This window comes from Pocillopora damicornis, chromosome 12 (genome assembly GCF_964200805.1).
Source record: "Pocillopora damicornis chromosome 12, jaPocDami1.2, whole genome shotgun sequence".
In the NCBI taxonomy this organism is placed as follows: domain Eukaryota; kingdom Metazoa; phylum Cnidaria; class Anthozoa; order Scleractinia; family Pocilloporidae; genus Pocillopora; species Pocillopora damicornis.
The window spans coordinates 15377054-15402092 of record NC_142681.1 but is presented as its reverse complement, the minus strand read 5'-3'; the positions used below and the strand labels follow the sequence as shown (position 1 = coordinate 15402092).

Genomic DNA, 25039 nt, shown 5'->3' with positions numbered 1-25039 from the left:
AATAAAAACCAAGTGGTGTTTACTCATTATTCTAAGTTTATTACAAAATAATTTTCTTAATGGTATGGCCGTAGTTTCTTATTAATGTATAAAAAACGCCAATAATGTAGTAAGGCCACCATAATAACGATACACAATAAGGAGATACAAAATCTGCACGGCAAACTGTCTACCATAATATATATGATAGTAACCTCTATTTAAAATAGACAACCAGCAGTCCCTCCTTTTCAGAGAAGTCTGTCGCACGAGTCAAAAAATGATCCGCGGAAAAAAAAGACGACGTTGTTAGCGCGCCGCTCGCAACTATGGGGAAAAGGTGCCTAATCCCCAGAGTTCTGCGCGGCGCGCGAACATCAATCTTTTTTTTTTCTCCGTCTTTTTTTTCCGACTTGCGCATCGAAGTGAACGGACTTCGCCGAAAAGGAGAGACAGTCCCGTAGTCTACCTCTTTAATACTTCCAATCATCCCTATATTTGGGCTGTAAAGGGTAACCTTGCGCAAGAGCAAAGATCTAAAACATACAATAACCCAACGAAACAAAGGACAAAGGAACAAGCCAAAAACGGAAAAAATAAAACAAAAATCAAACCACGAAACAAAATACCCAAAACAAACAAAGAAACAAACAAACTGAACAGGTTGAAAGTTCTTGCACTCGTGCTTCCTTCACCTCCCATTACTCTAAATACCTCAGTTTCACCACATTGCAACATGAAAGCGAATCAAGAAATCACTTTGACTACTATTTGACCATTGCATTCTATTTTTCCAATATTCCATTCTCTGTTATTTCATAACCTAACTCAAGTTTCAAACTAAGGCGTTCACGCATCTCTAGTAACCTCATCCACGAGATCTCACAGAAAACTATTGTGCATATACTTGCCCCTTCATCCAATGTTTGAAAAAGAGTACAAAAAAATTTTGTAATAAATAAGGTAGGTATAAAATGCAATGGCGCTCAAAAAGGGTCAATATTCTCACCACACCCCTCCACCGCCCCACTGTCCCCCCAAAGGTTAAATTAAATTCACTTGGATCGCTTAAATAAAAAGTCTGCGATCATTAATCAAACAGTCAGACTTTAACGATCTAATGCCGAAATCCTCCATCAAATTACTATGCATTCCTTAGTAGATTAGTTACAACAATTTGGTGCTCTGTGCAATGATTATAATTTCTAGCTGATAAGTTTGTCTATTTTCAATACTTGTCTGCTAGCTTATTTGTTGATATTGCATGGAGAATTCACATGTTCATCACTTCTGGGAGTTAAATATGCAAGCTATTGTTAGTCACACAAGTAGAGGTTAACACGAACTGTGTGCTACTGATGTAAAAAAAAAAAAAAAAGAAAAAAGAAAAAAAAGAAAAAAAGAAAAAAAGAAAAAAGGCCACCGGAAACACGTCATTTGAATCAGTATCGCGTCTTTATAACACTGGTGCACTTCACAGGAGTGTGAGTTGGAGTGAGAGAGAGAAAAGATGGGACGATGATAATGCAAACCGCACGTTCTAAGTACTTCAGATCTTAAAAGGTAATACATTCATCTCATTCTCCTTTCCCATTGACACCCGCGCTCCGTCTCCACCCGCGTCATGAAAACGACTCAGGAAAAGTCGGGATATGAAATTTCCCCTCTCTACCCCACCCCTCCGAGGAACGAGAAGGTAAAAAAAGTTTGCTTCTAGTACCCCATAAAAAGGTTATGTGTTGCTTGTTGTTGGTTATTTTTTACATCCTACACCAGAAAATAAGGCGAGGAGCGAGGACAACATCTTGCTGTCTTTCATAGCTTGCAGGTATACCTCCACGACATGACTTTCAGAACGTCTGTGAAAGATACAAGTGAACGTTGGAAATAGGTTAGAGACACTGACGAGAGCAGGGTATTTAAAAGCCAAATCAACTGGCGCATGCCCCTAATTTACGCGTGTGACACAATCTCGTGTAGCACGTGCGACACGAGCAGACACGGCTAGGTTTTGAGTTGGGGGCCTGGTAACTAATCGACTCCAGGGCTTATCCCGGTTTCCACTGCATGTAGTAACTACAGTATAGTGCTACTCCACCAAGCTGCAGGACACGCAAGATTACCCCCCTTTGCATTTGGCGCGGTTTCCTTGGCTGTTCGCTGGTAACAGTTTATACTCATGTCCATGAACAACCATATGTTCCGTCAGGGCTTAAAAAACTGGACCTTTCGATCTGGTTAAAGCGCGCTAACCACTATGCCACCGTACCTTCAACATTTTGAAAAAAAAATTGTTTGTACCTTTTGTATCATTAACAAAAGAAGGTAAGGGCTATAGAAGAAAAAAAAAATAAAAAAACGAGTAAAACTAACCTCTTCATCGTCACAATCTCGAGTCCAGTGTCCAAAAACTACATGGGATGATCACAGTAAAATTGATTAGTTTTCAGCTTAAATTACAGGTAACACTCTTACTGGTGTTAACGTTCACATTAGTTCATAACTTGAAGCCACGTTAACCCAAAAATTACCAAGTGCTATTCAAATTTACGGAAGGAGTCACGCGGGTTCTTTCTTTTAGAGTGGAGAAGTAGGTCCTCATTCACTTGACAGGTATTGTAAACTACACCTCCAAATGCGTCACGTAAGAATAATGAGGTAACACACAAGTCTTTCTCATGGTAACTTACCAAATTATTACTAGTTCATTTAAGCAAGAGACCGCACTTTCCATCGGTTTACCGGCGGAACAACCCACGCGACTTGTTGAACTCCAGAAAAGTTTGTAAGTCATAAGCCAGAGGCCGTTCGATAAACGAGAGGTTTTTCAGAAATTAACCAATCAGTGTAAGCTACCTAACGTACTTTATGACAGGTTTCGAAGAAATTCTACTCAGTCTTGCACTTTGTACAATTGCCGCCAAGCGAAGACAACACCAGATGCTCTTACCTTCACATATGTCACAGTAAGGTCTTTCCTCATTTCTGTTTCCATGGTGCTGGGTTCCCAGGTTGTCCGGTGCATCTGAAGACTGCAGAGGGCAGTCATCCGTATCATGCTGATCGAAAACGTCACAAATATCGCAGAACAAGCGCTGTCTTATTCCCGGTCTCACTGGCTCATCATCGTCAGATCTACACAAAATCAAAGTCCAGACGTGAATAGCTTCTTCTAAGACTTCTTACCCCTGGGCTCCCTAGATCTGATACGTTATTCTCCCAACTGGCCACTATACATTTCCTTGAAAATTCGTTTAGAGAAAATGGTTTTACATTCTCCAACTGACAAGTTCCTTATTCTGAACCCCTTCCTGTTGAATTCTTTTACAGATATCGCACAGAAATTAAGTCAAAAGTAATACATACTTGGTTCTGATTATATATTTATTTTCTGACAGATGCAGTGGTTGAATAAACAGTCATTATAACTTACAAATTAAGGGTGCCATTTGTGTCTGGAACCTTTCCCATCATAAACAGCTCAATTTTCTTTTCCGCTTCTTCATTTTTCCTCTGAATGCATAAAAAAAATTGACAGAACTCCATTAACAACTTTACTCGAATATCATCACCTTTATGTAAATGTCTCTCTTTTCCTTTGATAAAAATCGACTCAAATTTGTTTTCGGAGCCTGTCATTAGGAAGCAAATCTTACCTGCAAATCCACAATCACGGAATTCAAGAAGTCAACCTGTAAGAAAGACACCAAGAAATTACTCCCAAATAGTAGAAGGGATTATAATTTTTTTCTGCTTCCATCACTGGACACGAAACTTATAAAAAACCTTTGACGGAGTGGAAAATCACCACATGGGTAAAGTAGTTAAGACCAGCCATGACTTACACCAATGCTCATTCTAAATAGATGGTTTGTTTTAATAAAAAAAATTCGCAAACCTCTCAATGTTACTTTAACGTTTTTGACCAGGGATTTGATTGATTTTCCACAAATTTTGGTTAAAAAAAAAAAAGAAAAAAAAGAAAAAAAAAAGAATGGCCTCATAAATCTCTATTACATTCATTTTAGAATCACTGGTAGTCCCTTCAATCTGAGTGGCTCTCATTGGTGTGATTTATTCACGAATCGCACCATTTTTCGCTCTAAATCGCATCTCTTTTCCAGCCAATGACAAAGCTTTAATAAAACACAACAACCAATAACATTTCAAAATGAATGTAATAAAGTGGTAATTAAACTTCGTGACATGCAACTTTGGTCTGAAATCATACTTGTGATTTCAAATTAAATTGGCGCCGCGCGCTCTTTCAATTTTCAAATCACGCGTATGTTCGCAGACCACATCGCATTCCACTCAGTGGAATTACCATTGTGAACTTCTTGAATCGTTTTAAGCAATAGGAACAGACACTTGAGTTATTTTTCTGTTGGTATCTTTTTCTCTGCTATTATACATAACCCGTCTAATCGAAAGCAGTAATAGATATAACTACATGTAAAACTTCATAAAGCTGTTGAAAATAAGCTATGGATTGTCAGTAGTCTGTTTTCGTTCGATATGGAGCGTGAACTTTAAGCGAGTGGAGACTGGAACGAGATTGAGTGTTCCTCGATCCAGCCTCTTTCTGTTCTAATATCCATTGAACACTTGATTTCCGTTGTAGACTCGTGCTGAACGTTAGTTACCTGTGCCTCTGAGTTTCCTTTTTCTGTTTGCACTGCTTCTAACAAGTCCTCTGTTTCTCTAAGCTTGCTCATCACTGCCTCCATATCTGAAGCTAAACGAGAAAAAGTACATGTTTTGTTAAATGCATTAAAGTTTCAAGACTTGCAAACCAAAAGATTTCATGGTTTAACCAACGTCGAGTCAAGAAATTTCAAATGTAAAATAGGTATCACTCATTAAAAATGAACTAAACTAATCCACTCACGAAATTATGACTTGATAATATTAAGGAAAATGAGAAATGTTCACTAAGGTTCTACTGAACTTCCATTACTCCTGTAAAGCGTAAACTGATGTGTCCCTCATGTGCTAGAGACTTTCATCTCTCCAATAGCATCAACCCACGAAAAATTCCCTCTTTAAAGAGTGAGAGAGTTTAAAAATGAATGTTACCATTCAATGTTTATCACTCACCGTTAACAGACTGAATGGACGTAGGAGCAGGATTACTGATACTCCTCTCTAGTCTACTCTTTAGCATTTCATTCTAGAAGGTAATGATACTTTTTTTTCAATTTAACCGCTACAAATGCTTAATTAAAATGCTGAAGTTACTTTCGATTCTTCACTTGAGTAGTAGTTGCATTTCTTACATTGTTAACTTAGCTTCACTTAACGTACAGTACTAACACGATTTACACGACTATCAATTTCCGTGACTTATCATCGCTTACAACACTAACAATAATTACACTACTTAGTAAAACAACTAAGATACAACTAGCACCTTGTTTGGTCAAAAACCTATCATTTATTGCACCAGTAAACCAAAGAAAATTGTTTTTATGGTCTATTCAGTGGTTCCTGTGATTATTTTGGTTTTGGTTAAAGAACACTGAATCGAAAGGCGTTGAAACTCTCACCTCTTTCCTGTAACTATTGACTTCATCATCTCTTTTCTTTGCTAGTAATTCCGCATTTTGTAACTTAATCTCCAATTCTTCTCTTTCAGAATCTGCAGCAACTTTTGCATTAGTTTCCCTGTAACAAATTAGTAATAATAATCATCATCATTTACAAATATAAATAACCGCAAGAAAAGTCCATTGCGTATAAGACCGACCCTTACAACTGCAAGAAGTCATTCCGGTTCCGTCGTGTGAAGCGTTTAGGAATGTTACTATCCTTCCTAGCCCCCACCCCCCTCGATCGAATGATAGTCCGTCAGATGTTCCCCCCCCCCCCCCGACATAGAGCATGTAGCCAAGTTTCCGTAACAGTTTGCAGAGTGAGGAGAGAGGCACAGAGAGTGTTAAACATCTTACTTGAAGAGCACAATGCAATAACCTCGACTAAAGAATCTTCCAAATGCATTACCAAACTTTAGCTGGCCAAATAACCCAACACACACCATTCCGCTTATGAAAGTCATTTGTGATCTCAAGAATGTCCCCTTCTGATATCAGAAAGCATTATGTTCAGTGATAATTAATTCTTGTCAATCTCACAGAGGACCTGTTTCAGCAAAGATTTCATCACCTCTGTTAGGTCAACAAAACAAAAAGGACTGAGAAAATCCTGAGGACTAGATTTGCTTCAGTTTTTCTACATTAAGACAAGTTGCTATTTACTATGGGGTATGAAGTAGTGCTCACCGTTTTTTGACTTCTTCTAATTCAACACTCATGCCATCAATCTTATTACTTGCATCCATCATTGCTGCTTTAAGCTGTAGGAGGAGAAATCAAATTTAAAACTATCGAAAACTGAATAAAAAAATAAGAAAAACACAAAAGTGTGACCAACCTTGTCTTTTTCCACTGTTACTTCTTTTTTATCCTTCTCGAGGGCATCAACACTTCCTTTAAGTGATTGGTTCTCCTGTGACAGGACAGTAATCTCCTTGGTAACTTGGTCTCTCTGTGTACGAGCTTCTTCCCTGAAAACGATTCAGATGGCAGAAAATATTATATTATGCCACCATGTCTCCTACAAATAACTAATTCTTTGTACAGTCAATGCAAAATTAGCACTGACTATCAGATATTATTATTCGTGACTTCAGAGCCAGCTTATTAATCTGTTACAAGTCAACTGCTACCCTACTTTGTTGGATAGTGCCTGGGGTATCCAGGAGCTTCAAGGTGACCAGCCAACCCCCAAATAAAATATTGCTCCATGGCAGGAAAATCCCGTGATACAGCCATCAGGCACATGGCAACCCTGGCTGGATCAGTGGGTGGAAGATTGATAGGGAGGAGTAGGGGTACACTTAGAAAAAACCCCTGAAATGCGCTAAAGACTGGTGAGGAGAGCGCACCACCAAGCTGGCTGAAAGCTCAAAGATGCTAACCATAGTTAAATTCCAAACTTCCACTTGAGCTTGCACTTCTGACAATGACCACTGACCTGACATGCTCACTAAGTTCATGGCAATTAACTCTGTTAAATTGTTATTTACCAAGCCAAAGACCATTATTCAGTACTTACACTTGATTCCTCAATTTCAAAATCACTTCTTCTGCATCTGAAGACGATGAACTGAGCAAATGCAACTGTTCTTCCTTGCTGTTTGCCAAAGACTTTGCATCTTCAACCTGTAAACAATGATGAATGCCTTTTAACTTAGAGCATGAGATCTGACTTAACCCTTTAACTCCCACAAGTGATTAAGATGTTACTTCTCCCAATAACATCAATGCATTATCCAGCATAGAGGTAATGAGAATTCTCAAAACTTATCAGGTTGAAGTCATAACTTATTCATGAGGAAATGTTTAGCAATTAGAAGGAGAATTAAATCTTGGTAATCAAAGAGTTAAAGTTTTGGATCAATATCAGTATCTGGGCAAATGCCCACCTACCCCTCCCCTAACCCAACATTAACCCTAACTTGTTATCAATTGACTGTTGTTAGGTTAGGGGAGGGGTAGGTGGGCAGTTGCCCAGATACTGATATTGATCCAAAGTTTTCAATGAACACAGTATGTACAGATATACTCAATAAGAAGGAATAGGAGCAGCTCTTTTTTCTTTGCTGCCAAGCTCCAACCATTGCTATTCCAATTTTAACGAAAAAACAACAAACCCTTCATGCATTTTTAACTATTTTAGCTGATTTGGGATGTTATCAGTACTTTGAACATAAAGACAGGAAACTGACTGTTGTGTTTAAATGCTGCCCCATGTTACAGCTGCCTACTGCACTATTGGCAGCAGCCTAAGAAAAAAGTTATTGCAAGCCCTAAATCTGCTTTATGTTTCCCTCGCTGCTTCCATGAATAAGCCCAGCAAAACATAAAACATGTTTACACTTTCTTTAATTGTACTTTCTTTGTACTGGATTTAATGTCATTTAACAGACTTACATCCTTCTGAAGGTTGTTACAATGAGTTTTAAATTCTTCCAGCTTTGTTTCCATGTCACATTTCTCCTTTTCACTGATGTCTTTTGCCTTACTAAGAGCTTCCACCTCTTCTTTTCTTGAGGAGTTTTCCTGTTGTTGGAAAGAACATTTGATTCATGACACTTCACAAAAATCAATCATATTAGTCAACAAAATTTTTGTTCACCAGAAAAGTTTCTGGGTACTATCACCAAAGAAATAACTTTTCAGGGAAGCCTGATGAAATGCTAGAGGAGGGGGGGAATAACCTTACAAAGGAATGACATCCCATCTAGTTGCTTCAAGCCATGGAAACTAGGATAGGCTCTGTCTGGATGGACCACTTAGCTCAACAACAGACTTCACCATTTTACTTTCACATAACTTGTTGCAAAAGATTGTCACAGTCACATACCTTGGAGACAGTGTCAAATGCTTGCACCAAGCTTTGATGCTCTTGTTGTAGTGCTGAGTACTTTTCAGTTAGTTCTTGTTGCTTTTTCTGTGCATCTTCTTGAGCGCCCATGACAAGACCCTTCTCAGCGTTCAAAGATTGCAGCTGCAGCTGTAATGCTGCAAGTTGATCTTGTGATGCCTTGTAATCAGTCTCAAGCTTACTGTATTGCTCCTATATATTCAATTGACAATCGGCAATCAGTGAGTTATAAAGAATATCATGACCTTACTAATCTTGCTTTGCTGATAATCTTTCCATAATGAAGACTCTTGTCATATGTGATTGAAGTAAATGGCCCAGCTCACCAAAACTTTGTACCTCAGTTATTGGAGCATTCACAGCAAAATGTCAGTTGGCTGGTGCTCACCCTCTCACAGGGAACCCAAGCTTTCTATTTGTCCCACATATCTCACAATACTTCAACTTAACCCTTTAACTCCCATGAGTGACCGAGACATAATTTCTCCTTACAATATCATTACAGTATCAAGTAGACAGGTGACGAGAATAAAGAAAAATATCAACTAGGGGATTCTTAGTTAATCCAATACCAAATTCTCCAAACTAAGATCATAAGAATTGTACCACAGACAGTAAGGAGAATTACTTGTGAGATCTTGGGAGAGAAAAAGTTGATGTTTTAAAATGCAAAGTTTACTTTCATTTCAAAAATAAAATAGAAAGGGAAATTGACAGTTCAGCATTTAATATTCCTAGATTCAGCAGAGCAAGATGCTGTATGAATAAATATTTGCGACATCCAAATTGGTTTACCTTTACTCCAGACAATTCTGTGTTCTCCTTTAGAGTCTCCTGCTGTAAAGTTTTCAACTTGTTCAGCTCTTGAGTAAGCGAGGTTATCTCTTTAATTTTTTGTTTCATTTGCTCCTCCACAGCTGAATACTCAGTATCCTTGGCTTGCATAAGATCCTGAAACACAATGAAACAAGGAACTTAGACTCAGATAATGTCAAAACTGCAGCTTAAGAAAACACAAGGCACTAAAACAACTCCATGGCTCTATTAAAAAATAAACACCTACCTGCAATTTGGCTTGATGTGCACTTTGCATATCTTCAGTATTTTTTAAGTTTTGCTCAAGCTCAGATTTCTATGAGGAGATGGAAACAAATTGTGAATTCTGATGTGCAAATGTACTAATTAAATATTCAATTCATCTGAAGAGGATATAATCTGGTTTCCCTGACCAGCAATGAAAATGCTAAAGAAAATAAAACTATCACAACTTCACCATATCTTACCAGGTTTTGTACCATTTTATCTGTAGCTAAGGTCTGATCTTGGTGGGATTTCTTTATCTCCAGCACATTTTTATCATGTTGCTCCTGATAGAAGATAAATCAAATTCAAAGACAAAAAATTAACCTTGAGTTCCCTACTTTATCTACTTTTTCACAATTTACTCATTTATCTTAGCACAGCATCTGATCTAAATTTTTTTACACAAACTATAAATGGGCAGATGTCAGAGCTGGCTAAGCCAGCTGATATTTCTAATTTGAACTGAGAACCATACTTACCCTGCCGAATGAAACAGCCCAGTTGCCTTAATCACATGAAAAGAACCTGTATTCCCCCCCTAGTTTAACAGTTGAATGTATTCACTGACTGTTAGAGAACACCAGGCCTGTTTTACACTTCTAAACCCATTAATGTTCAAAGTTGAGTTAAATATAAATGACACTTATGCACTTTCAAGGTAGAACTCATTATTTCAGTAGTAGGCTGCACTCTCTACTGGTTTATTAGCATAATGACCAATGTGGAATGTTGAGAGAACACAAAACTTTTCAAGTGTTCTCCCAACATTCCAAGCGCCCATTACGCTGGTAAATCAATAGAAAATGCAGTCTATTCCTTTTGTAAAATAACTATGGGTTTACCAGTGCAATGAATGAAAGGTTTTTGACCAATCAGTGAGGTTGTAGTATTTTAGTTATTTTATTACACACCATAACTGACCAATCAGGGAGGTTTTAGTATCTCAGTTATTTAACAAAACATAAAAACTGGCCAATCAGGGGGCTTATAGTATCCCAGTTATTGTATGAAACAGCATAACTAGGCCCACCTTTGCCTGTGCAAGATCTTCTGTCAGCCTGCCAATCTGGACTTGAGCTTCAGCTGAGGAAGATTTCAATTTATCCAAAGTCCTACAGAGAAAATATTCTGATCTAAACCACTTCACCACAAAAAAAATTATGTACATTTTTCATATGCAGTTTGTTCAAAAATTCATTCTAAAAGAAAATAAGAACTGATTTCCAAGATGGGTACATGCAAGGGTAAGGAAGATTGATGACAAGTGAATCAAAATTACAACAGATATTCCGGTGAACATCACTCAGAAAAACTGGAGATTACAAACCAGAAATATTGTTAAAAGTATTAAGTATGTGCCCAGCACTGGTAAAACTAACATTTATAACTTCCATGTTTCTGATGTAGCCAAGCAAGTACAGAGACAGGCCAAAAGAATTCATCCAAGTATGCAATAGCAAATGAAAGTGCTCTAGAAATTCTGATGTGGTGCTAAAAAGGCTGACATATTTTGACTGAATGTTTGACCAAACAACAAACACAAACAGACAGAAGGACTGACATACAGAGAGCCTGACAGATTGACGCTTAAAAGGGGTCAGTTTCCAAAGAAATAACAGGGGTGGCTGTGAAGCAATTTCTTCCTATGTTATCCAAATATTGCCAATAAGAAAGGTAAACCAAATACAAAAAATGATATTATAGTGGAAACTGTTTGATTAAACTCCACATCCTCTAAAATAATATCGGAAGAGATGTAAGGAGAATTAGTTTTGCAATCTTAGAAGTGAAAGGGTTAAATGAATGATGATAAATTAACAGAATAACTGATTCAGTGATTGTTTTAAGTGCATCTGAAAGCCTGCATTTATCATTCTTTTCCACCAAATGCTTTCTGAACAAACTTATGACTAAAAAAAACCGGCCTTGAGCTGACTTGGATAAACACGTCTCAGTATATGCAGTGCATTTGTAATCTGATGTAATAATTTTCTACAGAAATAAGCAGATACATTTCTGTTGAAAAGAGAAGTTTTACTTTGCTTCATATTGAAAAACTGTAAAGTTTTTGAAAAGGAAATAGGACAAACATAGCAGACAGGTACTGCATACCACAATGACATCACAAAACTGAAATACACCAAACAAAACAACTTGGCACTGCAGGTTATCTTAAACTTTTGGACAAAATGGGATGGAAACTAGACTCTTGGCAAGCTGTGAAGAGCAAATTCTTCACAAGCCTTAGGTAAGAGATCCAGTCTGGTTTGCGAGCCGACATGTTACCTGTCCTTTTCTCTGAGTTGTTCATTGAGGTAAACCAGCTTTTGTGAACTATCACCGGAATTCTTTGCCAATTCAGCAATTTGGGACTCCTGTAGGAGAATTTGAAATGAAACACTCAGGTGATATTTAATTTTGCTAATTAACTGTTTGAAAATAGTTCTGGCTTTTCATATTACTCCTTCAGAAGTGTCATTTCAACAGAAAAAAAATATTTAATCGCAAGCAGAAAACAACAAAGATTGCACAACAAACAAAATATTTTCTTTCTCCATCTGAGTGGGTTGTAGCTCTCAGCATTTGAATCTGAAGGGACATAGAAACCTACATAATTTAAAGAACAGAGTTCTTTAAAAGCACAAGAAAGAACTGAATTTGAATTCCTACTAAACCAAAGTGGTTCGCTTACTGTGGTGAGACCACACAAAGGAGTACAAACCACACCTAGTTCCTAGATTTTCTGGGTGAAAAGTGGGCCATTATGAAGTGATCATAAATTATGCATTACAAGATTGACGAAGCCATAAAGTGACTTATTGTTGCTACATTAGAACTTCAGAAGGTGCAGAATTAGAAAACACAAATATAGTGTAACATTGTTATAAAATGCTGGGCACTTCATTAAAAGACAAATTAAAAGACTTATTAAAAATTTGACGCAATGAATTTAAGAATACCACTTTTTAACCATTTAACTTGCAGAAGTGATTAACATGCAAGTTCTCCCTATAATATCCAAACATTATCTAACAAACTGGTAAATGTTATTTTCATCCATAACCAAATTCTCATAAATAATTTAAAAGGAGATTTTGTAGCAGCTGGAGGGGAGAATTAACAATCAGATCTTGAATTCAAAGGGTTGAATTTACAAAAGAACCCAGCCATCAGCAGAAGGATATCAGGTATTGTAAACTTAATTAATATGGCCACTTCTGAATCAAGAAAGGCTGTGGACAAAATGGAAAGATTTTGATGACTCGATAACTTCCATAACAGTAGACTGGCCATTTGTTTTCAAAAACTTACAAGACCTGAATATTGTACATATAAATCAGGCTGAACTCTCTTAATACAAAACTCCTGTGTGTGAGCCCTTTACATCAGCCCAGAAATGATCAACATGTAGTTTCTCTCAATAATACCCATACACTATCCAGCAAACAAGTAATGAGAATACTTAAACTAACTGACACCAGACTCTTGTAACTGATTTACAAGGAAATGTGTCGCAGCTACAGGAAGAATCAATGATCAGATATTGGAGTAAACCAAATACAAGGGAACCAATGGTGATAAAAGGGTTCTCCACAAAATAGGAAGTTATTGAGTGCCTTTTCATGTGGCACAGATTAATTCCATGATAAAAAAGTATAAACTTTAATAACAGAAATAATACTTTTGAGAAACTTTAACCCTCTAACTCCTAGAAGTGATTAACGAGTAATTCACCCTTATAATATTCATGCACTGTACAGCAAACAGGTCAATGGTAATGAGGTAATGAGAATACTCAAATGTATCAGGTAAAAGTTGTCATCTGGATCTAACACCAAGTTCTCGTAACTTATTTACAAGGAAATGATTAGCAGCTGGAGGGGAGAATCAACAATCAGATCTTGGGAGTTAAAAGGTTAATCCATATCAAATGAACAGAATATTGCAGGGGTTCTTTGGTGACATGATAACTATGGCAATCTCATCCCAAAGCATTATGAGAGAAAACAGACAGCTGCAAGTTACAAAAACAGCCTAGAAAAGAAGTTAATATTATTAAAAGTAATAGGAAGAAATTTGACAAGAACCTAAAGATATACTAACATAACACTCTCAAACATTCCCTCAAGCACCCAAGCCATATTACATCGCAGTGGTATTACCATCAATACTACATGTCGAATCAAAAGAGAATGCATTCAAATGTATACTAACCAATTTAGCTTTGTCTGCAGCAAGATTCTCTGATTTGACTTCACTTAAATGAAGCTGTTTTTGAAGTTCTTTACAGCCATGAAGAAGAAGACAAATAAACATTATTTGTATGGTTCATTCCACACATCACCATTGGCAGCTGCTTATGAAAAAGCTAGTGAAATCCCTGTAATATCATGCTCAACTCCTTCTGGCACTGCTCACATTGGTTGAAATTTACTTCAAATATTTCTTGAGTATTCACAGTGTCCTAAATTTACCCAGTGGTGTTATGTACACCAACACAACATTTTCCACCTTTTTCTATTTTCTGCTCTAGATAAAAATATCTAAATTTATCATTATTTACCAAGTGTTGTGTCCTTGATCTCTTGAAGCTCACTGCATAGGGAAGAAAATTCATCTTCCTTGTGGTGGAGCTTTTCTGTAAGATCTACAATTTGATTCAAAGATGTGAGAAAATGCTGACCTGAGACCTTGGAAATAAATGAAGATTTCACAATTACCTACACTGGATGGGTTTGCCCTTTTCCAATGCACCTATCACTTCCCATACATATGTTGGGAAACATACTTCACTTTTGATATTTAATAAAAAAAAAATAAAAAAAATAAAAAAAGAAGCACTTCTTACTGTTGATCTCTTTATGCAAAGTTTCATTCTCTTCCTTTGACCTCACAAGTTCTGATTTCTGCAACAAAAATAATGTTGTCAAAACAAACCGATATCTGTCTTCTTGTTCATTCACAGAAAGAAATTGGCCAGCATTTACTTAACAAGCTATCAGAGGAGTATTTTTCACAGCTTCCACTTTTGGTGCTCAAGAACACTGTTTACTCAGAAGGCTAAACCACACAAAGATGATTTCTGTTTAAAGAATTATTTAGGTACATTTATGCACAAATCTAACCACACTGTTTTTAAAACATATTACACTATACTGAGCATATGATAATTTATAAGATGAAACAAAAGCTACACCTACCAGGATCTTAATCTCACTATCAAGACCCGTCTTGATCTTAGCATGTTCCTCTATATCCTTTGCCAAAGCACTGATCCTTTCAGAATTCTCTCTGAGCTGCTGTTCTCTTATGCTGGCATCACCGGAATGCTCCTCTTGCTTTGCAAACAGTGTTGCCTCCAGTTCTCTGATCTTGCTATCAGAATTACTGACTGATGTCCGCAAATTTGAAACTAAAGTATTTGATTCAGACAAAGCACTCTCTAATTCTGTAATTTTTGATAATGCTGTGCTTTTTTCAGTCTGGAAAAAAAAAAGTGGAAACTGATCATCAACAAATGCATGCAAGTGTATCATAGGCCACTTAACCATATTCAACATGGAGCCATTTTCAATTGAGTTTCGAAAGCAGTTCAGGATTGCATTGGTCTTCCTTTACTGCTCTCAGTGATTGGTCCAAAAATCTTGCACCACTATTTCAATCAATCAGAACCAAACCTAAAACCGGTCATAACTTTGTTACCTGCATTTTCCCAGTTTTTACTTGTTTTTACTTTGAGCTCTCAATGGCTACTCTGTGTATTTTCCTTTCCTCCAATAGGCTGATGCAATTACTCTGGGTTTGGTTTTTATGACACTCAATAGAAGATTGCTCTGAACATAACTGCAACATTATTTCAACATAAGTTCACAACTGTGAAAGAATAAACCATACCTGTGTTGTTTCGAGCTCTTCCTTTAGTCTGGAAAGCGAGGCAACCTTTTCTTTTAGTTCAATCTCAAGTGTTTCAATTTCTTTCTGCTCAATCTGACAACCAGAAAAATTCAATATATGATTTTACAGAACTCTGCATAAGATGATATCATTCATGATACAATCAGTCCTGATAAAACTAAGACATAAATGTTTTAAGGCAGGTAACTTGGAGGGCACTACTTTCATGGAAGATTTTAAGACCTAGTAAGCACTACAAATTTCTGAGACAACAGCTCTCAGACTTTCTCTTTTTCAGGCCTGGTGATTCTTTATCAGAGCACAGCTTTGCTAACATACATGACAAGTAGATCAGAACCTCAGATGTTCTATGATTGTGACTATTGGTAATCACCTTTCTAAAACTTCAAGGGAAAGGCAAAAAAAGGATCCTGAAAATTTCTCAGCAAATACCATGTTTAAATCACAAAGAAGGTGATATACCTTAAGTTCATCTCCAAGAGTAATCTCCTCTTCCTCCAATTTAAATTGTAAATCTTCCACCTTCCTGTATAAACATGAATAACAGTAAATAACTTAATTTCAGCCAATGATCCTATAGTAATTAGTGATGAGCTTTCCTGGTCAGCCTTTAAACTCCCAGAAGTGGTTAAAATGCAACTTCTCCATACATTGTCCAGCAAACAGGTCATGAGAATACTCAACTTATCAGGTAGAAGTTGTTATCTTGATCGGACACTGATTCTCATAACTAAATTACAAGGAAATGTGTAGCAATTTGATGGGAGAATTAAAAATCAGACCTCTGACATTGAAGGGTTAATTGATCAAACAGTATCCAGTCAAGTCGCTGACAGTTCAACTCGCTAACACCAAGCGTTTAGAAAATGTTTTTTGTTCATCAGCATAGCCTGGTTTTAAGATGGACCAAATGTAGACACCTTCAAAAGTGAGCTACCTAAGTGTGAATCTAGAATGACACTGGTTGTGACACAATAACTTGTTCACGTTCAAAGATTTATCAGTCATTGGTGATGTTCACCTTACTTTCTTCACCTTGAGATCCTTATAAGCTTTGTTGGAAATAAAAAGAATTTTTTTTAACTTAAGATCTTGTTTAGAAAGCCAATTTTTTTTTTCAATCTGACAGATTATGATGAGTCTTTAAAGAGTTGTTGTCACACAATAACTAGATCGTTCATGTCTAAAGCTTTTTTGGTCATTGGCGATGTTCACCTTGCTTTATTTGCCTTGAGATCCTAATAAACTTTGTTGGAAATAAAAAGAATTGTTTTTTACTAAATATCTTGTCTAGAAAGCCAAGTTTTCTTAAAAAATCTGATTGATTGACAAGATGAGTCTTTACAGTGTTGTTGTCAAACAATAACTTGTTCATGTCTGAATCTTTTATAGTCATTGGCAATGTTTACCTTGCTTTATTCACCATTAGATCCTTATAAACTTTGTTGGAAGAAAAAAAATAGTTTTTTTAAGAAAGATCTTTTACTTTTCTACATGTTTAACTTCTCTTGAGTTGTACTGGATTGAAGACCAACTTGCCAATGTCTCTCCTCGATTTTATACGTCAGCGAGTTGGCATTGGCAAGTTAAACCATCGGCGACTTGACCATAATTCGATCAAACACAGTTGAACTCCTGAATTTGACCTTTACCTTTTCTCTTCTTCCAGCTGTGACTGGAGGTCATCTTTCTCTTTATTTGATGTTTCAAGCAAGCTCTGAAGTTCACTGATGCTCTTTTCTTTCTCAAGAATAGCCTGTATACATGCAAGTCAAACATGTTTCAATGTTCTTTAAGATCAGTAAACAAAATAACTTGATAATACCATTCAAGTCACTTGACTTAAACCTTCTGTAAACGGCCTAATTTCTAAGCAACAACCCTGCTATATACAAGCATTCACCATGTACTGTACAATACCTCGTTGTGTTTTTCCTTTAGCTTGCCAACTTCTTCCTCAACCTGCAATGAATCAAAGCATTGACTTAGGGTTGAAGTCTTTGAGGAATACTATCACATTTCTCCCATTTCAAATTCAAGAGCTTGAATCATGAAATTTAAGTTAACCAAGTCTGTCTACATGAATTGTGCAGTTAACAAAGAAATTATGCTAATAAAATGAAAATTCATTTCAAGGAAAAAGGGGTTAAAATCTTTTAAAAAATTCCACAAAGTTTGCACAGAATTGCATTAATAGCACCACACCAAAACCAGCAATTTAAGGAATATTGTAAAGGGTTTTGCTCACAAAGAACAGTTGCTGAAATGATACCATAATCAGTAAAGAGCTTTGAAATTTTTATAAAGAGATGTTAAAACAGAAGAGCCTTGCACAGTTGTCAAGTCCCTAAAACAAACCCAGAGACCTCTCAAACAGGACACACAAGAAGATAAAGAACACTGTTAATTGAGATACAACTGAGAAATCACCATAGCATAATACCTTAGTAACTTGACTTGTAGCATTAGCAACTTCTGCTCGTTCAAACTCTCTATCTGCCAGAAGGGACTGGATTTGCTTCTCTCTATCCTCCAGTGCTTCCTGTTAGTTAGTTAAATCCAATTTCAGGTCACAAATTTACTCACTTTGTTTTACACTGTCACTTAACTCTTTTCACCCCTATATCAGTCTACATATTCTCCATACTGTTCACCATACATTTCCTAATAAACTGACAAGGAGAATTTGTTTAACAATCAAGAGCTTAGTTGATGATCATTGTCTTTATTCCTATGACCTTAATGTTGATTCAGTGGTGATCTTGCAAGGAGAAATTAAATGTTGGTCACTTTTAGGGGTCAAAAGGTTTATAAACAATCATTTAGTCCAGGAAGCATTAGCATGAAAAAAAAAATTGATATTTAGTGGATTTTTTCCACCTTTGATTAATACCCATTTGTTAAAAAAATTCATTTTAGCTATTATAAATTGCCCATAATTTTTTCAGCAAGATACATCAACAATTTGAAGGATTTTTTATATTTCATTTACATTTCTGAATTCAGTGATACTGTTTCAAAAGAACAGTATCTTGCATTTATCATTTATATATTACAGCCATTAATAAATGACCAGTAACTACAAAACAAATAAATTTTAATTTCAACATTAGTGTTTGTGTTGGCCCTCTAGTAAGTAAATTTATGTATTTTTGCCAAATATGAATGCTAACCCTTTCACTTGCTATGATCTCATTAGTAATTCTCTTTACTGTCTGCAATAATATTCTTATAAGACTAGTTGGGAGAATTTGGCATTAGATTGACTAATAATCCCCTCTTTGATATCTATTCTCATCACTTCTCTGCTCAATATTGTCTTGGTATTGTACAGAGAAATTCTGTCTTGATCACCCATAGGAGTTGAACACACATGATCATCAGTGAGAGTAAATTTTTTCTGCACAAGCTTAGTTTAGCTTTAACTATTTAAATTTAGATTTTAACAGCCCATTGTTTGACTGGTCACCAAGAACATGTTCTTACCACACAGTTTATTATTACATTTATTATTAACAGTTGGTAAAATTTTTCTATTAAGTTTATTTACCTTTTTAGAGTTTCTCTTACCTCCTTTTTTTTAACAATATAACCTGAAATATCTCTCATTATGGTAGATGTCTGAAAAACAACATGCTGTTAAGTTTTTATCCCATGTATAAGAATTAAAAAGTCTTAAGTTCATCAAAGTTAACTCAGGTATTCTAACATTTAAAAGTGACACTTTTCTTTGTGTGCAAAATATTTTAGGTTAGGCTGTACAAACCATTACACAGACTTAGTAAAAAACAGTTCTTAGGAGCTTGTTTGGGTAATTCAAAGTGAATATGTGCTGATTTCATTTCAGAAAATCAGAAAAGTAATTAAAAGCACTTGTTGTTTTGTACATAAAATGGTGCACCCATTGTTCACTAGCATGTGTTTTTTTCCTAAGGTGAAGTGCATTAATTTTATACTTAGCAATACTTTATGTTAATAATGGTCTCACAGTCTGGCCACTGCAACTGCAGATAGTAGTAGTTCCCAACACTGCTAGTCTCCATCAGTTACCAAGTTTTACTGGTTATTTGTCAATTGATAAAGGAATGTTTCATTTTAATAAGACTACCTCTAACAACTGTGATGGGCACAATTTGATCCTTGATTGAGAAAACCTCTTTAGAGCCAAAAACAGATTAAAACTGTTGTGGTTTATGTTTTCATCAGTTTGTTGTTATCTATTTATACTTAAAGGTGAAGAGCAGTCCTCTAAGAACCAAGCCCTCTTTGTTCCCAGTCCACAGCACTAAACATTAAACCACTGTATCTCCCAGTTATCAAACAAGCAAATTGAGCAAATAGGAAAGTTAATAACCTGCAAAGCCACCAATTGCGATGTCACCACACCAGATGATGCAGGAGACTGGGTGAGCCCTGATGAGGGTGGTGATGATTTAACTTCAGACACCTCTGGTTCAGGGCTTGAAATAATCTGTTGCAAACAAAATATAAACAGTGTCATAATTTGTTGATTGAAAAAAGGTAGCCAGAATGGTTAAATATTGCTTTTAGATTTTGTTTCCAGGTGAATAAAAGGGCAAAGTTTCTGAAGAAACTCTTATGGTGGTGCATCTGTTCAGGAAATTACAAGATAATTTGGTATTATGAACTGATCTTATGATGTAAATTGGCTCTTGTAAAGAGTAAGTTTCTAAAGCTGACATTTCAAGCATTAGTCCTTTGTCAGAGGGAAACATCAGCATTAGAAACTCTCAAGGGTGGCCAATCTACATTATCAATCTAATTGATAAAACCAAATTATCTTTTATTTCCAGATGGTTTTTTTTTATGTTCATCATTTGTTCCCTTCTCTTTTCTTGTCCTTTCTCTTATGTAATGACTTAACAATTCACATCAAAATGAATTATTGCCTTTAGTGTCAGTAAAACTCAATTATTACCTGTGAGGTACTTAATGTAGATGGCTTAGGGGTAGAGGAGGATTCACTGAGGGTTGAAGAAACTGAATTAATAGAACTGTTACTTCCAAGTGCACCCAAGGAGTTCTGTACATCATTTCCTTGAGGTGGTTGCGGTTGAAGTCTTGGTGGTAGAGGTAAACTTGAAATAGCAACTTTATGTAGTGGAGCAAACAGTCCAAAGTTAGGCTCACACTGGAAATATCTTGAAGGAAACGGAAGAGCAGTTAGCCACAAGTACAACAAACCTTTGTGCATAAAATGGAACATCAGTGTCAGACTTAAATGGAAACAAAAGTTTGAAGATTAAATCTCTTTTCTTTTCTTTTTTTTAATTATTCTAGAATCACCAATGATCAAAACAAAATAAATAAAATAAAAACTTAAACTGTAAAATGGATGGGTTGAATTTGATAAATTAAAAATAAATGGCTTTTTGTATTTGGATTTTTTTAACTGGAAGAGAACATTGCATTAAAGTAATCAAAGGATGGATATAAAGAAAGAAAAAAAAGATGATTGAGTGAAATCTCAATATCAAAAGGGGTTCCTATACTCATTTACTTTTAAATTACATATTCACTCACTGACAAGATGTCACCTAAACTTATTTACTGCATTAAGTTTGATGCACTATAAAGAAATGCCAGATAACCAAAGAAATCAGCAACATTCCAGATTAAAACTATTCAAATGATAAAGAGGAAAGGGACCTCCTTCCTTTATTTCCAAATTTATACTTCTATTACATAACCACAAAAGCCACAGTTTGACAAACATCTGAGTGCAGGTTCAATATCAGATTAATGTTCTTGATGTTTTAACAAAGACAACGTCCTCCAAAATTACTACTATATTAAAAAACTGGCTGATGAAATATTCACAGCCCAATTTTATTTTTTGTGTCATGATATCTAATCTATGCTGCAGGTAATCTGGCTGTGCTACATGTTGCCATTTGCAGCACCATATTGTAAGAAAAAACCCACCATTTTTTTGTTTTGTTTTTTTTCCCACTGATTCTGGCACACTTAAAGGCTGTATCTGTGCCTTTCAAAAAATAACACTGAAATGACCTTAGTAATTCCCTTCATCAACATTTTCCACATGTCAGTGATAAATATAATTATGGGAGATCCAAATGTGCTTATAATTTACCCAAAGATTTCGAAAAATGTTCTCCTGGTGCTCTGCCAAATTTTCAGACAACATGCTATACCGTACTCTATACCTTATGTGTCGCACATATAGACGAAAATAAAATTTCTAAATGTCTTTCTACTAATCATGAATTAGTTTATAAATGGGCAATTATAAACAACTAGCTTCTAGTAAAAATGATGCGCTTAGAAACAATTATAATTTTAAATTCAAACTCAATTCAATGCCTGAGGGAATGTTTCAAAAATTAAGTATTCAACCGGTAATATAAAAGTCATCATTCCAAAATGATAAAGTCACCGCGTTCCACATATAACTATGATAAATTTTTGCTCACGAAAGTGAAATGCCAAACGTAGCTGTAATTTCAGCCGACGTGGCATCAGTAACAAACACGCGATGTATTGAACTAATGATGCATCGTTCGAAAACCAAGAAGTTTCCAAGAGGCATCATTTAAATCTAAAATTAACCACAATTGTATTAAACATTTATTGTGCTATAGAATTCAATATCAACATCTATACAAAATTCTGCGAGTTTAAAACTATCCGTCTTTAGTCATCTGTAGAAAAGACACACCTGTTTAGTTTTGATTTCCAAACATTAAACAGAACACATTTTACCTTGTTCCAGCGACAGCACCATCGTTTTTCCCCAGTGGCTCGTCTAGTTCAATACCAGCCCATTCTCCCTTAGCAAATCCAGTTTCTCCAAGATACCGAACTACACCATGTTTCGAACCGCTTACAACGACACGGTCGCCAATTTCTAAGTTAGCTTTCTTTTTCTCAACTTTAACATCACTCGTTGAAGTTCTCCTACCGTCGATTTGGTTAATTTTAGTGAGTTTCTCAAGCTTTGTAAATATCCCATGACCCGCATCGCATTCAAAATAACGCACCCCTTGAACACTTCCATTATTTTTGCCGACGCACTCGTCAAGAACTACTCCAGCCCAATCACCCTTGGCAAATTTTGTCTGTCCAATAAAAGCTATAGAGCCAGGATTCGAGTTCCCTACTAATACACGATCTCCTAGTTTGAACAAGCTAAGTAGATTTGAATTCGACGGGTCAACAGGCGCAGTTTGACTTTGACTTTCCGAAGGCGCTCGAGAAATTTCGCCACGTCTCCTTATAGCGGGAGCACCATTAGCTCTTGATGAAGCTCCGCGTAAACTAGAACTAGAACTCTCTCTTCTGTACTGCAGTCTTGTTTGAGAATTCTCTCTTGAAGGAAGTCTCGGTTGAGCAACTTCTGCTCCAGTTAGAGATCCCCGTGGACTCACCAAGCGCTCACGGCTTGCGCTCAATTTGCCATTGTCGCTGGTTGGCATTCCTCGTCGAGTTACTCCACTTGAAGTCTGGCCAAGTTTAGCCCCCGTAGGACTAGTTCTTGGTTGTACTGTAGACGATACTGCCTGAGAAGAATTAGAAACAGATCCACGTGGTTTTACTGAAGGAGCTGAAGGTTGAGATCCGGCACCTACACCGCCACCTTGAACCGGTTTAACAATTCTACTTGGGGTTTTAAGACGCGACAGTCCTGACGGAATCTGGTTCATTTTGAAGCGGGATTAATATACTTTCTATTCTGTATTCGTCTGAGTCAGAAATAGTGAGATTTTCAGTCTTACATGGCCAAAAATAGCGAAATTGCAACCAATATATATAAATAGTTCTAGATGGTACTACGACAGGTTATATTCTCGTTCTTAAGGCGCTCTCGGATGTTTTAAATGGGAAGGACCTGGTGCGAGTACCATGATCATAGTTGTATTTGAAATAATACTTATTTGAATCACTTTAATTGAAACTTGTACAACGAATCAAATCGTCTTGTCGTTGCAACTTGAAACAAGTTAAAAAACCAGTTTATTAAAAGCAATGCAACTTCGAATCACCAGTTCTTCTCATGAGTAACCCATCAATTTACCTTAAGAGTCATGAGACTCTTAGATGCGATGTTTCGTTGTTTCCTCATCCTTAATTTTTCCATCCTACCCAAGGTAAAATTTCATTCCCTCAGATACCCGGACCCACAAACAATTGCGTCTCCTCAAGTTGCTTCAGAGAGACAGAAATAAAGTAGGGCAGTAGTCAGTGAAGCGGGCACTCCGGTCAGACTGGAAGTTTCATCTCATCGGAAGTTCGCCTCCTACCACTTATGTGATTCCCTCCCTAACGTAAAACGAGTTCACCTCCATTTTTACAAGTTCGTCCCCAAATCATCGAAAGTAAGTAACTTGTTTTATTTTAGGCGGCGAACTCGTGAAGGTGGTAGGGGCCTGTGGGCGAACTTGTGATGGGGCGAAACCACCATAAACTATTAGCGTCTAACCCTATAGCTATCTTTGGATCTGTCTTTTCACACAAATTAATACGTACATGAAACATCCGGTGTGCCTCCAGACTATAGTACTGAGTATTAATGCAGAAAAGATAGAAATATTAAATTAATTCATAACTGAGCATAGCAAATGGAACCACATCCTGACGGATATTCAGGATGATGATTGGCCCTAATAAGAGACGACATACTGAACGAGAGAAATGTACCACTTCCCCTCCAACCCCGCATAGAACACTAAAATAAAAACAGGCTACGATAAACAGCTTGTACAAGTATGGATTTCTCTATATAGAGAAGGTATCGTTCTGTAGAAAAGTGAAACTAACGACCTAAAAAAAAGTTAAGAAATGAGAATTTACCGTTTCAATTCAAAGCAAGATGATCACGAAATTTTGACAGCCGGAGAATAAATGTGCTAAGTCAGTCACTATTTTAATATCACTTCTGTTGTTGTGATGACCAGTTCAGCCGAGTGTTATATATACGCAAGTGCAATTCGCATTCCGAAGTTCCTGGCCGAAGTTCCTTGTCTCATCGTAATGGTGTTTATACCATGCTCTCAGTGTGGTAACTTGCATGCATATAGGACCACACCCAACGCACTAAGCTGAGGGTCGTCTTTCACCCGGGCAGGTCCGACCATGTCACTTCTAACCATGTTGGACGGTAATCGATCAAGTCGCCAAAAAATTATCTCACCCGAAGTTATGTGTTTTACAGGTGATAAAAAAGTTGGATGACTTAATTTTGGTTTTGAGCGATCAGAGCACCAAGAGCATGAAGTTTACGGCAAGAACTTAGCGGTTAAAATAGAACTTCTTGTCGTCTGATTTCCGCAGTTCCAATACCGAAGTGAAGGTATTTGCACTATCTGCAAAAGTGAGTGTTTGTTTTGCCATTTGCTATAGTATTAATATGTAGCTCATACGAAATTTAAGTAAAATCGAAGTTCATCCTCGCTGTTTGCCATTGCCATAAACGTCGGGCGCAAAGAAGTTCAAGTCTCTATTGAAGGGAAAGGACAAATGAGCATTAGGACTTGTCGTCACATAGAGGATTTGACTGATCATGACGATATGTTCTTGCTGTTAACCAGTCATGTAATTTCACAAACAAGGGTTTCGATAACGTTTTCCATAA

The 25039-nt window shown here is 36.6% G+C and overlaps 1 protein-coding gene across 2 annotated transcripts; it reads right to left on the bottom strand.

Moving 5' to 3' along the window:
• Positions 1-18: 18 nt before the first annotated feature.
• Positions 19-23589, bottom strand: LOC113679337 (uncharacterized). Of its 2 annotated transcripts, XM_089189735.1 has the most exons (31): positions 22171-23589; positions 20366-20588; positions 19781-19897; positions 18997-19047; positions 17870-17968; positions 17347-17388; positions 17079-17182; positions 15889-15952; positions 15406-15498; positions 14712-14993; positions 14360-14417; positions 14075-14158; positions 13726-13793; positions 11797-11885; positions 10541-10622; positions 9711-9794; positions 9491-9559; positions 9223-9378; positions 8407-8619; positions 7974-8102; positions 7096-7202; positions 6412-6544; positions 6261-6334; positions 5529-5646; positions 5080-5152; positions 4626-4717; positions 3636-3671; positions 3413-3492; positions 2930-3114; positions 2353-2390; positions 19-1838 (listed from the first exon to the last, which is right to left on the bottom strand). In XM_089189735.1, exons 1-31 carry the CDS (start codon positions 23109-23111, stop codon positions 1830-1832), a joined length of 3993 nt encoding a protein of 1330 aa, XP_089045861.1. In that variant the 5' UTR covers positions 23112-23589; the 3' UTR covers positions 19-1829. The 2 variants fall into 2 exon arrangements, with proteins under 2 accessions (XP_089045861.1, XP_089045862.1); XM_089189736.1 differs by lacking the exon at positions 18997-19047.
• Between the last annotated feature and the right edge of the window lie 1450 nt (positions 23590-25039).

Bases quoted from the DNA above. Each gene is read 5' to 3' on its own strand.
- LOC113679337 (XM_089189735.1), bottom strand. From the start codon at position 23,111: ATGAACCAGATTCCGTCAGGACTGTCGCGTCTTAAAACCCCAAGTAGA. The intron at 15,953-17,078 runs GTAAAGGTCAAA...ATGTTTATACAG, and splicing joins CAGCTGGAAGAAGAGAAAAG to GAAGGTGGAAGATTTACAAT. The intron at 9,379-9,490 runs GTAGGTGTTTAT...ATTGTGTTTCAG, and splicing joins CACATCAAGCCAAATTGCAG to GATCTTATGCAAGCCAAGGA.